The sequence below is a fragment of the Balaenoptera ricei genome, chromosome 8 (assembly GCF_028023285.1).
Source record: "Balaenoptera ricei isolate mBalRic1 chromosome 8, mBalRic1.hap2, whole genome shotgun sequence".
Taxonomy (NCBI): domain Eukaryota; kingdom Metazoa; phylum Chordata; class Mammalia; order Artiodactyla; family Balaenopteridae; genus Balaenoptera; species Balaenoptera ricei.
The window spans coordinates 113,984,617-113,999,393 of NC_082646.1; the positions used below are offsets into that span (position 1 = coordinate 113,984,617).

Sequence of the window (14,777 nt, forward strand, 5' to 3'; positions counted from 1 at the left end):
AAAAAATTTTTTTAATAGGAAGATCTTTCCTATGAAGATCTGCCTGGTCACTTAAGTGTTTGAGGTGCTAAGACATCTGACTGGTTAAACGACTACTCAGAATTTTGAGTGTTCTCATGAATGTCATTAATCGGTCAATGTTGTTAAAGTTTAGGGGTTTTGGGGCTTCCCTGGTGGCGCAGTGGTTGAGAATCCGCCTGCCAATGCAGGCGACACGGGTTCGAGCCCTGGTCTGGGAAGATACCACATGCCGCGGAGCAACTGGGCCCGTGAGCCACAACTACTGAGCCTGCGTGTCTGGAGCCTGTGCTCCGCAACAAGAGAGGGCGCGATAGTGAGAGGCCCGTGCGCCGCGATGAAGAGTGGCCCCCGCTTGCCGCAACTAGAGAAAGCCCTCGCACAGAAACGAAGACCCAACACATCCAAAAATAAATAAATAAATAAAAATTAAAAAAAAAAAAAAAAAGTTTAGGGGTTTTAATTTGCCAAATTTGTGCAAGAAGAGGCCACAGCAGCTGTTGCAAATACATGTACAGAAAACAACGATATACCACTACACACGCCCTGGTGTGAATGCAAAACGGTGCAGCCACTTTGGAAGACAGTCTGCTGCTTTCCTATAAAGCAAACCATAATCTTACCATGGGATCCAGCAATCATGGTCCTTGGTGTTTACCCAAAGGAGCTGAAAACTTATGTCCACACAGAAACCTGCACACAGATGCTTACAACAGCTTTATTCATAATTGTCAAAACTTGGAAGCAGCAAAGATGTCCTTTAATAGGTGAGTGGATAAATAAACTGTGGTCCATCGGACAATGAAATATTATTCAGCACTAAAAAGGAATGAGCTATCAGGCCATGACAAGGCACGGAGGAACCTTAAATGCATATAACTAAGTGAAAGGAGCCAATAGGAAAAGGCCACAGACTGTATGCTTCCAACCCTATGACATTCTGGAAAAGGCAAAACTATGGAGACAGTGAAAAGATCAGGGGCTGATGATGGAGGGGTGAACAGCTGGCGAGCAGGGGATTTTTAGGGCAGGGCCCTGGGTGGTACTGTCTACAACAGCAGACTCGTGTCATCGTACATTTGTCAAAACCCACAGAATGTACAACGCCAAGGTGAACCGTACTGTAAATCATGGGTTTAGTTAATAATAATGTACAATACTGGTTCACCAATTGTAACGAATGTCCCAAACTAATGCCCGGCGCTGGGGAGGCTGGGCACGTGCGTGTGTGAGCTCCTGTACTTTCAGCTCCATTCTTCCGTAACCCTAAAACTGCTCTAAAGAAAGTCTACTAATTATCTTTAAAATGCATATAAAGTTTAACACAAGAACTACTGGTTTATAAGAAGTCCCCTTACTCGATTTGTAATTTATGTGTAAGGATTTCATGGGTGCTGGCTGTAAAAGGCCGGAAGCAGGCTCAGGTCTCCCGCCTCCAAAAATGCACCCAAAGGCCAAGGCGCCCCAGGCCCGGGTCTTGCGCGGCATCAGCCCCCTCCCCACCCCCACCCCCCGCCCCACCTGCCCGCCGCTCCCCCGACCCCCGCGCCCGGCGACTGGGAAAGGTCACTGCACGGGCCGACCCCCCGCAGGTCCCGCCCGCCGCCCCAGCGGGGGTCCCCTTGTCCCCGGTCGCCCAACCCCAGCGGGCCCGCCGAGGGGCGCCACCGCGGCGGTGGGGGCGGGCGGCCGGCCGGGGCGACAGCTGGGGGGGCGGCCCTGACCTTCCCGCGCGATCGATGGGGCGCGGCTCGGGCGGCGCAGAGCCGGGGCGGCGCTGACCCCCGCCCGCCCCGCTCGCGCTCCCGCTCCCGGGCGCCGCTATAAAGGGGCCGCGGCCCGACGGCCGCTCAGCCCCCGCCCGGCGCCCACCATGGCCACGCGGGCCCTGCTGCTGCTGCTGCTGCTGCTGCTGCTGCCGCCGCCGCCGCCGCTCCGGGGCTGCGCCGCGCGCCCCGCGCCCCCCAGGTGAGCCCGCGGCCCCGGGGCCCGCGCCCGCCCGCCCCCACCCCGCCCCGGCCCTGACCCCCCACGGCCCCCTCCGCGTCCCCTCCGCAGGGCCCCGCGACACTCGGACGGGACTTTCACCAGCGAGCTCAGCCGCCTGCGGGAGAGCGCGCGGCTGCAGCGGCTGCTGCAGGGCCTGGTGGGGAAGCGCAGGTGAGGGGCGGCGGGACGGGGGGGACCTGCCGGGGGGGCTCCCCAACTCCAGACTAACTCAGACTTGGGGTGGGGAGCAGCGAGCAGGACACAGAGAACAGCACAGCCTGGACCAACTCTGCGGAGGGCCACCTCTGCCTGCTGTGGTCGGACGCGCCCACCCTGCAGGCCTGGTGAGCACCAGCCCCAGCCCCCCAGCCCCCATCCCCTGCCCCATAGCCTCCCTCCCTGGGTGGGGCACCCTAGGTCCCGGGCACAACTGGACACAGCAATGGCCCAGGGGTCTGGGAGGGTGAAACCGTCAGCGCTGGTGACCAGAGAAGGCCCAGTTTTGCCAGGTGGGCAGCGGTCTCCAGCACCAAGCCCCCAACCCCTAACCTGGCTCTCTCTGCAGGATGCCCCTGAGGCCCCCCGGGGATCAGGCCTGGTCCCCCCAGGTGCCTCTTGGACTGAGGGCTGGGGTCATGCTGTCGGAGCCGGCCATCCCTGCTGCTGAGGGGATGCAGATGAGGCCCTGAGGAAGAAGCAACCTCCCACGGGGAGCCTGGACGGGGAGGGGGTGGGAGGAGGGGGGGTTGCAGGTGGCACCAATAAAGGAGGAATTCAGACCCTGGCCCTGTGAGCCTGCTCTGTGCGCCGTCTGGGTACCATCGAGGAAGCCGCTGCAGGGCAGGGCTGCCAGAGGGAAGGGGAGACCCGTCCTCGGGATTCTAGGACCGTGGCCACGCCCAGCTGCCCTTTCAACCTGGGAAGCCAGCGGGGAGCCTCATCGTTGCGCTTCCTTATCTCCTGCGCCATCCACTGAGCTCCCTGGAAGCCGCCCAGCGCCTCTGGCATCCACACAGCAAACATTCAGGGGCTCTGGGGGGGCTCAGATGTCTCCCAGCTCCTGCCCCGGGGGGCAGCGGTGAGGGGGCAAGGAGGCTCGGCCAAGCAGGAAGAGGCGACAGGCAGGACCCAGGAGGCCACTCCCCAGTGAAAGGACCTGAGCATGAGTCTTGGCTCCCGGTCCAGGCATGCAGTCTGGATGGGTGGCTTGACCTCCCGGGGCCTGTGAAGCAGGGCCGGTGATGACACCCTAAGTGCCAGGCTGCAGGAGGCCTTGTAGGACCACGGGCTCAGGGTTGCTCCGCGAAGGCGTTTCAGGCGCCCACGGCCTGGGGCCTGGAGGTGCGAAGGGCTCCGCCCGACCCGGCACAGCAGCCCCTCCCCCACCCAGTGTCCTCTCCCAGTTGGGGGCCTGTGCCATGGGCCCCTCACCAGGATGCCCCTCTGTCGGGACCCAGGGTCCCCTCCCACCAGCTGCCAGCTGCCCCGAAGCACTGCCATCCTTGTCACTGTGACCCCGCCCAGCCCCCTGGAAGAAGCCAGCTTGTTTCTGGGACAGGCAGGGGAGTCCCTAGGACACATATAGCCTTTCCCTTCCAGACCTAGAGGGTTAACTCGGGGAGAGGAGGTGGGCCCGGAGGGGAACACCTGTGGCCTGAACCTCCCGGACCGCCTTAGGAGCTGCGTCCACGAGGGTTCTGGCAGAGGGGCCCAGCAGAGGGGCATCCCGGGTTGGGGGGCAAGTACAGCAAACACAGAAGCCCACCCCAAGTCCCAGCCCCGGCCCGCCCAGGCCCCCGGTGCCCGCCCACCAGCTCTGGGTTCCTCTGTCTTAGGGTCTGTGGGTTGAGCCCATCAGCCCCTGCATGTGGCCCGGTTCCGGCCGGATAACCACCTGGTCTGCCCCTCCTGGCAGTTGGCGAGGCCTGGCCGGCGGCCGGCGGGAGCCCCCTTGGTGGAGGCCAGTCCTGTGGTTCGTCAGCGGCAGTGGTTGTAAAGGATCATAAAGTGGGGCGGCGCCTGGCAGGGGCGAAGGTCGCCCAGGCAGAGACTGCGCCAGCAACACAGCCGCTCAGAGGGTCCCAGACGCCAGCCGGGCTCGGACCCTCCCCCGGGGCCGCCTGCTTGCTGAGATGGGGACTTGGGCCCTGCTGCTCCCTCTGCTTGTGGCCGCGGCCCAGGCCCAGGGTACTGGGGGCAGTGGGAGGGGGGCCGGGCGGCAGGTGGCGGGCTGGCCGGCACCGACTCTTCCTCTCCAACTTCCAGTCTGCTCTGTGAACAAGACCTTCTTCGAAGTCAAGGAGAACACGAGTCCCGGGCTGCACCTCCTCGACATCTACGTCCCTGAGGGCCAGCAGGTGACCCTCGGACCCTCGTCCACCCGTTTCGCATTTCGGATCCAGGGGACTCAGCTGTTTCTCAATGTGACCCCGGACTACGAGGTGTGGATGGCGGGCCCAGGGCTGGCTGTGCCCATGGAGTCAGCGGGGGTGGCCGACCCTCCATGGGACCCAGGCGGCCACCCACACTCCTCCCCAGAGAAGGGCTCTCTGGGGATCTTTGGGTCTCAGTTTGCCCAGGGGGCCTCTCGGGCCCCCAGGCTTGGCTGAGGGCTGGCCCTGAGGGGGTGGGGCCCTCGGGGGACGAAGCTGCCTGGGCCCCGACGCGCTCTGGACTCAGCACGGATGACAGGGACCCTGGGCCAGCACCTGCTGCTCTCGCCCTCCGTCTCCTCACCTGTGGAATGGGGCGGGGGCTGGGCCAGCTGGCCAGGTGATTCCCACACCTGCCCGCACCCTCGCACACCTGCCTGCCCCCCACAGGAGAACTCAAGGCTGCAAGCAGTCCTGGAGTGCAAGAGGGATGACACTGTGGTGAGTCGGCCCCCCAGACCCCCTCCCGGCATCCCCACGTCCCCACCCTCCCCGTGATGTCAGAGGGCTCCGGCTTGGACCTCTGTGCCCTGCTCTGCCTGGCCCACGGTCACTCCCTGGTGACCTCACCCAGTGGTGTGTTTCAAGTGTCACCTCTGTGCCCGCAACGCCCACACTTCCTCCAGCCCAGACTGTGCCTTGAGCCGCAGACTCACAAAGCCGGCCCCGGAAGGACATCACACCCCACAGACACCCCCACCCCGAGATCCAAGGCCCCCCCAGAGGCACCTCGCCCTGCCAGCTCAGTCCTCACCTCCCCCTCCCCACACCGGTCCTCCAGCAAATCTGCCGGCTGACTGGGCCTCAGACACCAGCATCTTCCGGCTGGCCCATCTGTTCCCCTCTTGGCCCCGCCCACCCCAGTCCACTCTCCGAATGGCAGGAGAACGATCCTATCCGGTAAAGCAAGCAGCGGTCCCTGCCCTCCCAAATAAAGCGAATAAAGGCCCAGCGGCACGCCGCGCCCCCCAGCCCCCCACCCCGGCTGCTCCCTGTCACCTCCGCCCGCCTCCCTAGCCCCTCGCACCAGCCAGCTCTGTGGTCTCCCTGAGCCCCGTGGGTGCCCCCCGCCCGACGTCACAGCACACCACCCACAAATATCTCAGGATGAGCCTCTAGCAGACAAGGCCGCTTCTCCTTAGCGCGGTAGTGTTGTCACGTCCGGAAAAGGCAGGGCCTCCTCAGCAGCGCAGCACCCGACGCCCCACCCCCGCCCCCGAGCAGTCTTCCGCAGTTTCCGGCCAGCAAGGTCCGCCCGACGCAGCCGGTTGATGTTTTTCTCACGTCTCTTTCAACGTATGGGTGTCCTGATCTTCCGTGAGACTTATGCTTGTAGAAATTCGATTGTTTTGCCATTTTCCTCATTTGGGGTTTTGCTGGTCACGCCCCCAGTGCCTGCGTTAATTTTCTCCAGGGCATTCGCACCTTCTGTGCTTTTAAAAAATTACTTTCTGTTCCTTGTCTGTAACGCCTGAGCCCCAGGCAGAGAGCTGTCTTGGGAACTGCACCCCAGTGCCTAGACTGAGCTCACGCCGCTGGGCCGGGGACCCTCCTCCCTCCCCCAGGTGACCCAGCTGAGGGTGTTCGTCTCAGTGCTGGATGCCAACGACAACCCGCCCAGGTTCCCCTTTGAAGTCAAGGCCCAAAGGGTGCCAGAGGTGAGTGGAAGGGAGCAGCGGTGCATGCCATCCGGGGCACCTGGCGCCCGGGATGGGGGCCAGAGGGCAGAGGGCTAGTGGCCGGGGGTCTCACCCTGGGGGTCACGGGCGTGGCCAGACCGACCCCCCTCCGTCCCCCAGGACACTAAAGTGAAGGCCGTCGTCATCCCCGAGACAGAGCTGAAGGCCCAGGACCGCGACAGAAATGACATCCTGTTCTACACCCTCCAGGAAGTGACCCCGGTCAGTGCCCCCAGCCCTTCCCTTTGGGCATCCCCACCTCTGCGCGTCCTCCCGGGGTCCCAGGCTGAGTCCCCCACCTCCCCAGGGTGCCAGCGGCTTCTTCTCTTTGGTGGGTGCGAACCGCCCAGAGCTGCGGCTGGACCGGTCACTGGACTTCGACAGGTGGCCGAACATGACCTTCCACCTGCTGGTCCGGGTGAGCAGGCCACTCCCGCCCTCGTCCCGGGCGCCCACGGCCCCACCCGAGCCGCTCCAGCCCCAGGCCCCCCGGGCCTGACGGCAGGGCTGCGCTGTTGCAGGACACGCGAGAGGAGAACGTGGAGCCCAGCCACACGGCCACGGCCACCTTGGTCCTGGAGGTGCAGCCCGCCGACCTGCGGCCCCCCTGGTTCCTGCCCTGCACGTACTCTGACGGTTTTGTCTGCATCCACGCCCAGTACCACAGAACTGTGCCCACAGGCCACACACTGGTACAGGGGGCGCGGAGGAACAGGGCAGCGTGAGCATGGGCCTGGCTGCCACGGGGCCAGAGTCGGTTGTGATTTTCAAGCAAATGTGAACGATGTTTCGTAAACCAATCTTGCCCCACCCCATGGTGGCAAGTGGGACACAGGGCCTCTGAAATTCAAATGAGGAAACAGGGTCCAGCTGTCCTCAGGGCAGAGCCAGCCAGGCCCCTGGGACCCAGTGAGGGACCCCAGGGACCGAGCTGGGTCCCTGACTGCCCCCTGGGGCTACTCCAGATCTCCTTGAGGGGAGCAGGAGGGGCTGAGTGGAGGCCACGGCTCCAGTTCCACGGCGTACCCTCCCCTCCCTGTTCCCGCAGTCAGGACCCCTCATCCTGCATCCTGGGCCCATCTACGCCGTGGACGGGGACCGGGGCATCAATCAACCCATCGTGTACAGCATCATCAGGGGTGAGTGGGCACCAGCCCCCAACTTCTCTCTCCATGCAACACCCTGCCCCCGTCCCCACATGGGCAGAACCAGCTGGGACCCTGGGACCTCAGGCCTCCAGAGGGGGCTGCAGCCAAACCCTCCCGCCGTCTTCCCAGGAAACGAGGATGGCTCGTTCTCCATTGATGCCAACACAGGCAACCTCACCGTGACCAAGAGCATTCCCAGCCCCAAGACGTTCTTTCTGCTGGTCAAGGTGGGTGCCCGCACAGGGCCAGGTCTCCACAGGCCCTTCCTGGGCCCCTGGCTACAGGGCTCACCCTTCAAGGACCTGCTGGTCACTGCTGCCTCTCCAACCCCCAGGCCGAGCAGGCGGATCACGCCAGATACTCGGTGACCCAGGTCACGGTGGAGGCCCGGGCCGCCGGTGGGAGCCCGCCCCGCTTCCCCCAGAGCCTGTACCGCGGCACTGTGGCGCTCGGCTCTGGGGTGGGCGTGGCCATCAGGGATGCAGCTGCCCCTTCCCAGCCTCTGAGGATCCGGGCCCAGGATCCTGAGTTCCCAGTAGGCACCGCCTGGTCCCTGGGTCTGCCCGGCCTCCTGCCGTGGGGGGGTTGGAGCGGTCTGGGGAGCAGCCTGGGCTCAGGACTCACTGGGGCCACGTCCAGGACCTCAACTCGGCCATCACGTATCGGATCACCAACAACTCTGACTTCAGAATGGACGGGGAGGCCGTGCTCACTGGTGCTTCACTGGTGCACGCCGGGGTCTTCTATGCAGAGGTGAGAGGCGGGCGGTATCTCCGAGGGCCAGGGGTCAAGCTGGAGCCCAGGAGGGACAAGCCCCCTTCCTGCCCAGGTTGAGGCCAACAACACGGTGACCTCAGGCACAGCGACCGCGGTCGTGGAGGTTCAAGTCTCAGAACAGGAACCCACCCCCACAGGTGAGCCTCCCAGGGACCCCGGGTCGGCTCGGGGAGGGCTTCTTGCTAGGGGGAGTGGCGAGCCTGAGCCCTGGCCCTGGCTCCAGGCCCCCCCACGTCCTCAGAGACCGCAGGAACAACCAGAGCCTCGAGCGGCACCACGTCGGAAGCCCCCCGGCCCCCTGAGCCCTCTCAGGGGTCCTCCACGACCAGCTCTGGGGGGAACAGCGGCCCACACCCCTCCTCAGGCACAACTCGGAGGCCGCAGGCCTCCTCGAAGCCTGGGGGGCTCCCCAGTGTGGGAACCAGCCCCTCCCCCCCATCAGCCTCACCCAGCGGGGGCTCAGCACAGACCTCGAAGCCAGGAACCTCTCTGCCAAAGTCCCCTGGGCCCAGCAGCACCCTCCGGCCCACAGGTAGCACCACCATTTACCCTAGTTACCCTCATGCTCTCTAACTCAGGACTCTGGGCGGTCGCTGTGGGGTAGGGTCCACCCCAGGTCGGCCCAGCACGACCATGGGGACCACGAAACCCCAAGGGGGGTCTGTTCTGGTCTGGCGAAGAGACAGGTCCCGGGGGGCCCCAGGAGGTAAGCTAGGGAAGGTGTGTGGAGGGTGGGGCAGAGGCCAGACTTAGGATCCAGCGACTCCCCCCCCCCCCCAATTCCCAGGGCCATTCAGCCCACAGGCCCCGTGCTACCCTCAGCTCCCTGCCTGGCATGTTGGCCCCCTGCCTTCCACCTGGAACTGGCGGGCACTGACCCCCTCCCCGCTCCCAGCAGCCCGGCCTATCGGGGCTCCCTGGCGGGGGTCAGTGGTGCCCACTCCTGCAAACCTCACCTCCGGTGGCCAGGCCTAGCTTGCTCTTAGGGTGTCCCGAGCTTGCCCCGGGCTGGCCTGGGCGCGCTTGGGGTGGGACAGTGAGTGGGCAGTGGTGTTGCCAGCAGGGACGCCCGGGACCGGAGGAGGCAGCACGACAGTGGACGGCAGGCCAAGTGGAGGCCCCGCTGAGGACCGGCGCTTCTCGGTGGTGGAGATGGGGGCGCTGGGCGGGGCGCTGGGCGCGCTGCTGCTTCTGGCGCTGATCGCCCTCACGGTGCTCGTCCACAAGCACTATGGCCACCGACTCAAGTGCTGCTGCGGCAAAGCGCTGGTGAGGCCTTGGGGTGGGGGAACGGACGGGAGAGGGAGCGCTGGAGAAGCGGAACAGGAGAGAGGGCGGGCAGCAGCAGAGGGACAGCGGGGCTGGTGGAGAAGCGGCAGGGTGGAGAGAGAGGCCGCGCGGAGGCCACGAGTCCCTCCGGGAGATGGAGGGCAGAGGGGAGGAGAGACGGGGCGTGCACACCGTAGTCCCAAGATGGGGAGGAGGGCAGAGAGAGGCAGAGCAGCTAGCCGCCTGTCTCTGGGGGAACAGGGGTGGTCTGAGCCCAGGCCTGGTCTGGTTGACTGCTGGTTCCCGCCCGCCCCCCAGGAGCCCCAGCCCCAAGGCTTTGACAACCAGGCCTTCCTCAACAACCCCGACGAGGCCAACTGGGTGCCAGCTCCTAGCCCCTCATCCAGTCCCGCCCCGCCGGCTCCCCCAGAGCCTGCACCCCCAGAACCCAAGCCCCCCAGCCCGGAGACCCTCCGCCGAGTCCCCGAGTCCCCTGCGGTGGCCCTGGATGGGGACGGCCCGGCAGCTGTGAGGTCCATCCTGACCAAGGAGCGGCGGCCTGAGGGTGGCTACAAGGCGGTGTGGTTCGGCGAGGACATCGGGGCCGAGGCCGACGTGGTGGTCCTCAACACGCCTGCCTCGGAAGTGGACGGTGCTGGCAACGAGGGCAGCGAGGGCAGCGGCGACGAGGGCGCAGAGGTGGGCCTGCGCGGGGGCGCCCAGCACGCGCCTGGCTCCGACTCCATCTACCTCTAGCGTGGCCGCCCCTCCTCTCCCGGCGAGTCGGGATCACCAGAGTCGGCTTGGTCGCTCTCCCCCAACTCCATTGCGCAGAATAAAGTGACATTTTCGGATCTGCGGGGACGCGTGGGGTCTGCCCCAAGGGGCTGCCAGTGGGGGTGGTCAGGACGTGGTCCATTCGCTCCCACCCTGCACTGAGTCCTCCTCAGAGGGACCGCCAGGGGTGCCGTGGGGGCGGAGAGGGGTGGGCGGGGTCGTTCCCTGCCCAGAGCGCTGGGTGCTGTTTCCCGTAAACCACCTGCTGCGCCCGCGGGGCTTCCCAGGCTCGGTGCCAGCTGGTGGCCAGGAAGTTCCTCTCCTTGTCTAACCACGGCCGACCCAACACAGAGATTCTTCCCCTGGGGGAGGCTGAGAAGCCACCCTCAAGGACACTCACTGGGGAGAACATGGGCCCGGGGACCTTCCAGGGGGTCACACTCCCGCGTCTGTGGGCTACAGTGCGGGCAGTAAACACGCTGGGGCGCCTTCGGAGGCAGGTGGTCCAGGTGGCTGGGCTGTGACGGGCGGTGCGGGGTGGAGGGGGGAGGTTTGGCCCATTGCGACAGTGGCCTGCAGGCCCTGGGCCCCGGGCAGCAGGTGGGGCCAGTGGGTGCACAGGACAGAGGCTGTGGACGCGACCCAGAGCCACGGAGTTGGGGACCGAGCCCCCTCCACTGGCTTCCTCAGGGGCGGCCCTCAGTCAGGACTTCAGCCCCGACCACCGCCACTGTCCCTTATGCATCACTGGCGTTTTTTCCTCACGAAAAGGCATTTCCGATTCCTTTCCAAATATTTTAATCTCGACAGTGTTTGAGTATTTTTGCCTGGACAACTGTCACTGGTAAGAATCCGAAGAGCACAGCTGCATCTCCTGCCACGCACCCCCCTCACCCGCTCGTCTGCTCAGGGACCTGCCAGGTTTTGTTTCTGACCCTGGGGTCCCCAGCTTATCCCACTGCTTCTCCCACCACGTTGGTTGCTGGCGCCCCAGCCCCCCGCAGCGCTGGGCGAGGGAGGGGAGCGGCTGGACCCCGCAGGGGCTGTGCCCTGCAGCAGCCAGGACCCCAGTGCCGCCCCCGCCCCCGGGAGCACGTGACTTCCCCGGCCCCGGCCCCGCCTCCGCCTCCGGCCCCGGCCACCATAAAAGCGCTTGCTCCGCAGCCCCAGCGGTGGCAAAATTTCCCGCCCCGGCGGTGCCAGTACCAGATACTCGGGACTCTCGACCCACGCGGAGCGAGAAAGGCAGCGACGGCCGCGTCGGACCCCAGGTTCGCTCCGCGGAGCAGTGACCAGGAGGGGGCGGGCAGCGCGGGTGACGGCGTGGGGCACGGGTCCGGAACTGGGGGACCTGGAGTTGGGGGTTGCGGTGACGCGCGGGGCGGAGCAGGTTAGGTTTCGTTTCCCCGCAGCGCGCGGTTTCGTTTTCCTACGGCCGTTCCCGTCGCGCCCCCGCAGGGCCCAGCCTGGACGCCGGCTCGACACCTGTGGCCCCTCGTGTGCCCGAGGCCCCGCCGCATCTGTAGCCACACCCATCGCCTCCTTGGCTAGGACTCACCTGGGCACCGCTGTGGCCAGAAGCCCTCAGCTTCCATCTGTGACCCCAACACTTGGGACCCCAACACCGGGACTACCTGCGGAGATTCAGGCGGAACCCTCCTCTCACCTACGCCATCCCCTGACTGCCCCCGCGACCCCAGCCCTCGCTGCGGAGGGAGCGCCGCTCTCTCCACGCCCAGCCCTTGCGGAGGGAGCAATGGCCGTGGCTCCCGACGGGTGAGCCCGCCGCCCTGCCCGCTGCCGACCCCACGCCCCCGGCGGCCCGCGCGCGCCCTGACGCCCGGCTGCTCCGCCCGCAGGGGGACCCCGCGCGTGCTCTTCGGAGACTGGCTTCTGGGCGAGGTCAGCAGCGGCCGCTACGAGGGACTACGGTGGCTGGACGCGGCCCGAACGCGCTTCCGCGTGCCCTGGAAGCACTTCGCGCGGAAGGACCTGGGAGAGGCCGACTCGCGCATCTTCAAGGTGGGGCCCCAGCCCCGCCCGGGGCGGGGGAGGGACGGTCCAGGCCCAAGCCCGAGTGTCCGGGTCGCGTAATCCACTCATTCTCTCTCCCCAGGCCTGGGCCGTGGCCCGCGGCAGGTGGCCTCTCCGCAGCAGCGGAGGTGCCCGGCCGACCGCCGAGAGTGCGTTCCGAGCTTCCTGGAAAACCAACTTCCGGTGCGCGCTGCGCTGTACGCGGCGCTTCGTGATGTTGCAAGACAACTCGGGGGACCCTACCGACCCTCATAAGGTGTACATGGTCACCCCCGAGCCGGCGTGCGGAGGTGAGGAGGCCGCGGCAGGGCTGCCGGCAGGGAGACTTTGCTCTGTCCCGGGAGCAGCCGCTGGGTCGGATTTTCGGTTTTAGAAAACTGGCATGGGAGAGGCTGGTGCCAGATTGCTGGGGGATGGCGGGGCCGGGGTGAGGGCGTGTGGCGCGGCTAAGGGGGACTGGGGATCGCTGGGAGGAAGCTCATGGGCCTGTTGGGACCAGTGAAGGGGAAGTGCGGTTCAGCTTTGAGGAGCTGCCCAGGGATTCACACCTAGGTGTCCCACTCCAGAGTCTCAGGTCCAGTGTTCCCCCAACCCTAATTCTCCCTCAGAAAGCCCAGGCATTAGCCAGGGGGAGGATGAGGTCCTTGAAGATACCCCACCTACAAAGGTAAGGTCACTCTGCCCTCCTGGATCCCACCTTGGGGCTGCCCCCTTACTGGGGCTGGGGAGCTGCTTATTTATGCTGGGACTGTCCTCTCCTGCAGGATGGGCTTCTGGGGCCATACCTGGCAGCAGATGCTGGCGAGAGGCTGGGGCATGGGCTGGCCGGACTGAGCCCTGAGCCCTGTGCCCCAAGCCCAGCTGGAGATGCTGGGGACCTATTGCTCCAGGCTCTGCAGCAGAGCTGCCTGGAGGAGCATCTGCTGAAAGCTGCGTGTGGGGTGGAGACGATAGCCCCCGAGGCTCCTGGTGAGGGGCTGTTGGAGGGGGATGCTCTGCCCTGCAGGGTTCTGTGTGCCAAGGGGAGGGACAGGCAGGACAGCAGAGTCCCTGGAGAGGGCCCGGGGGAGGGGGGTGCCCAGCAGCGATGGTGCTGGCCAGAGGTGGGCCACCATCCCTGTTGGGTACAGCTGAGCCTCCTCAGGTCCAGAGCTCCCTGCTTGGGAGTTGTGCCTGCCACAGTGAATGTGGTGCCACAGCCCCAGGCCCAGGTAACAGGAGCTAGGGGACATGTGGAAGGAAAAGGGAGGAGCTGGCGGCTCCAGTGCCAGCTCAGGCCTGCCTTCCTCTCCAGACACAGGCCCACCCCCAGCCTCGTGGCAGCCCCGAGAGGCGGAGCCCTGCACCACAGCCTCCCCCAGTGCCTGCACCCTGATGGCAGGGCATCTGCACGTGGCTGGTCCTACCTGCTCACATCTCGGTCTGCACACACTGCCCAGCTTGGGGGCCCTGGACTTGACCATCACGTACAAGGGCCGAACAGTGCTGCAGGAGGTGGTGGGGCGCCCGAGCTGTGTGCTCCTGTATGGCCCCCCCGGTGTAGGTGGTGGGGCTTTAGAGCCCCAGCGAGTAGCCTTTCCTAGCCCCGCCGAGCTGCCCGACCAGAAGCAGCTGCACTACACAGAGAAGCTGCTGCAGCACGTGGCCCCCGGCCTGCAGCTGGAACTCCGGGGTCTCAGGCTGTGGGCCCGGCGCCTGGGCAAGTGCAAGGTCTATTGGGAGGTGGGAGGGCCCCTGGGCTCGGCCAGCCCCTCCACCCCCGCCCGCCTGTTGCCCCGGAACTGCGACACCCCCATCTTTGACTTCGGCACCTTCTTCCAAGGTCAGTGATGCACCTGCCCTGGGGCTGAGGGCCTCCCCCCACCCCCCCCTCACCAAAGCCCTGTTTTGCAGAACTGGGGGAGTTTCAGGCCTGCCGGCGCCGGGGCTCCCCTCACTACACCATCTACCTGAGCTTTGGGCAGGACCTGTCAGTGGGGAGGCCCAAGGAGAAGAGCCTGGTCCTGGTGAAGGTGAGGTGGAGGGTCCCTGGGGTGGGTGGGTGGGAGGGAGGCAGGCTGCACACAGCCCTCCCCCCGCCTGACCGCACCCTCCCCGCAGCTGGAGCCATGGCTGTGCCGGGCATACCTGGAGGGCGTGCAGCGCGAAGGCGCGTCCTCTCTGGACAGCGGCAGCCTCAGCCTCTGCCTGTCCAGCTGCAACAGCCTCTATGATGAGCTGGAGCACTTCCTGGAGCACTTCCTGATGGAGGTGGAGCAGCCCGGCTAGGCTGGTCCCCCAACCCCTCCCGATCTAATAAAAAGGTCCCAAGAACCAGTGCTGGTGTCCTGACCAGGGGCAGGCTTGGGAGGGGCACTGTGGGTGCGAGCCTCACCCCACTTCACGGGAAGCCCGTGACCTGTGGGCCCAGGAAGGGAGCCCCCTGCCCCCCACCACGTAGGCCTCCTGTGCACACCCGCTCTCCTGACTTCACAGTGAAGAAACTCAGGCCACGCTTTAGAGCCAACAAACTCTGCTCCGAGAGCACAAGGGCCCCTCAGGACACATGTTCCCCCCTGGCCCCAGAGGGGGTAGCACCTGGGGCCCCTCCGCCGTGAACGGGGCTCCATCTGTGCTGCGCCCAAGGCCTGTCCCTGGCCTTCGAGGCCTGCCAA

General features: G+C 65.7%; 3 protein-coding genes across 12 annotated transcripts; all 3 read left to right on the forward strand.

Annotated features, from left to right (window-relative positions):
* The first annotated feature begins 1,891 nt into the window (after positions 1 to 1,891).
* Positions 1,892 to 2,756, forward strand: SCT (secretin). Its single transcript, XM_059929880.1, has 4 exons — positions 1,892 to 1,986; positions 2,077 to 2,178; positions 2,259 to 2,351; positions 2,573 to 2,756. Exons 1-4 carry the CDS (start codon positions 1,892 to 1,894, stop codon positions 2,694 to 2,696), a joined length of 414 nt encoding a protein of 137 aa, XP_059785863.1. The 3' UTR covers positions 2,697 to 2,756.
* Positions 2,757 to 4,011: 1,255 nt separating this feature from the next.
* CDHR5 (cadherin related family member 5) lies at positions 4,012 to 10,166 on the forward strand. Of its 6 annotated transcripts, none has more exons than XM_059932423.1 (15): positions 4,012 to 4,194; positions 4,273 to 4,448; positions 4,830 to 4,880; positions 6,005 to 6,097; positions 6,239 to 6,340; positions 6,426 to 6,536; positions 6,640 to 6,810; positions 7,167 to 7,257; positions 7,396 to 7,493; positions 7,601 to 7,801; positions 7,906 to 8,019; positions 8,096 to 8,180; positions 8,267 to 8,575; positions 9,104 to 9,312; positions 9,631 to 10,166. In XM_059932423.1, exons 1-15 carry the CDS (start codon positions 4,140 to 4,142, stop codon positions 10,066 to 10,068), a joined length of 2,304 nt encoding a protein of 767 aa, XP_059788406.1. In that variant the 5' UTR covers positions 4,012 to 4,139; the 3' UTR covers positions 10,069 to 10,166. The 6 variants fall into 6 exon arrangements, with proteins under 6 accessions (XP_059788406.1, XP_059788408.1, XP_059788409.1 ...); XM_059932425.1 differs by having other exon boundaries at positions 9,107 to 9,312; XM_059932426.1 differs by having other exon boundaries at positions 8,285 to 8,575.
* A 486-nt stretch (positions 10,167 to 10,652) lies between these two features.
* On the forward strand, positions 10,653 to 14,439 carry IRF7 (interferon regulatory factor 7). Of its 5 annotated transcripts, none has more exons than XM_059932430.1 (10): positions 10,653 to 10,933; positions 11,254 to 11,360; positions 11,502 to 11,865; positions 11,949 to 12,111; positions 12,206 to 12,413; positions 12,690 to 12,790; positions 12,888 to 13,092; positions 13,418 to 13,945; positions 14,017 to 14,135; positions 14,224 to 14,439. In XM_059932430.1, exons 3-10 carry the CDS (start codon positions 11,846 to 11,848, stop codon positions 14,389 to 14,391), a joined length of 1,512 nt encoding a protein of 503 aa, XP_059788413.1. In that variant the 5' UTR covers positions 10,653 to 10,933; positions 11,254 to 11,360; positions 11,502 to 11,845; the 3' UTR covers positions 14,392 to 14,439. The 5 variants fall into 5 exon arrangements, with proteins under 5 accessions (XP_059788413.1, XP_059788415.1, XP_059788414.1 ...); XM_059932433.1 differs by having other exon boundaries at positions 10,909 to 11,010; positions 11,548 to 11,865; XM_059932432.1 differs by having other exon boundaries at positions 10,907 to 11,360; positions 11,641 to 11,865.
* Positions 14,440 to 14,777: the final 338 nt, after the last annotated feature.

Bases quoted from the DNA above. Each gene is read 5' to 3' on its own strand.
- SCT (XM_059929880.1), top strand. From the start codon at position 1,892: ATGGCCACGCGGGCCCTGCTGCTGCTGCTGCTGCTGCTGCTGCTGCCG. The intron at 1,987-2,076 runs GTGAGCCCGCGG...TCCCCTCCGCAG, and splicing joins GCGCGCCCCGCGCCCCCCAG to GGCCCCGCGACACTCGGACG. The intron at 2,352-2,572 runs GTGAGCACCAGC...CTCTCTCTGCAG, and splicing joins GCGCCCACCCTGCAGGCCTG to GATGCCCCTGAGGCCCCCCG.
- CDHR5 (XM_059932423.1), top strand. From the start codon at position 4,140: ATGGGGACTTGGGCCCTGCTGCTCCCTCTGCTTGTGGCCGCGGCCCAG. The intron at 4,449-4,829 runs GTGTGGATGGCG...TGCCCCCCACAG, and splicing joins ATGTGACCCCGGACTACGAG to GAGAACTCAAGGCTGCAAGC. The intron at 8,576-9,103 runs GTAGCACCACCA...TGGTGTTGCCAG, and splicing joins CAGCACCCTCCGGCCCACAG to CAGGGACGCCCGGGACCGGA.
- IRF7 (XM_059932430.1), top strand. From the start codon at position 11,846: ATGGCCGTGGCTCCCGACGG. The intron at 12,112-12,205 runs GTGGGGCCCCAG...CTCTCTCCCCAG, and splicing joins CCGACTCGCGCATCTTCAAG to GCCTGGGCCGTGGCCCGCGG. The intron at 12,414-12,689 runs GTGAGGAGGCCG...GTCCCACTCCAG, and splicing joins CCCCGAGCCGGCGTGCGGAG to AGTCTCAGGTCCAGTGTTCC.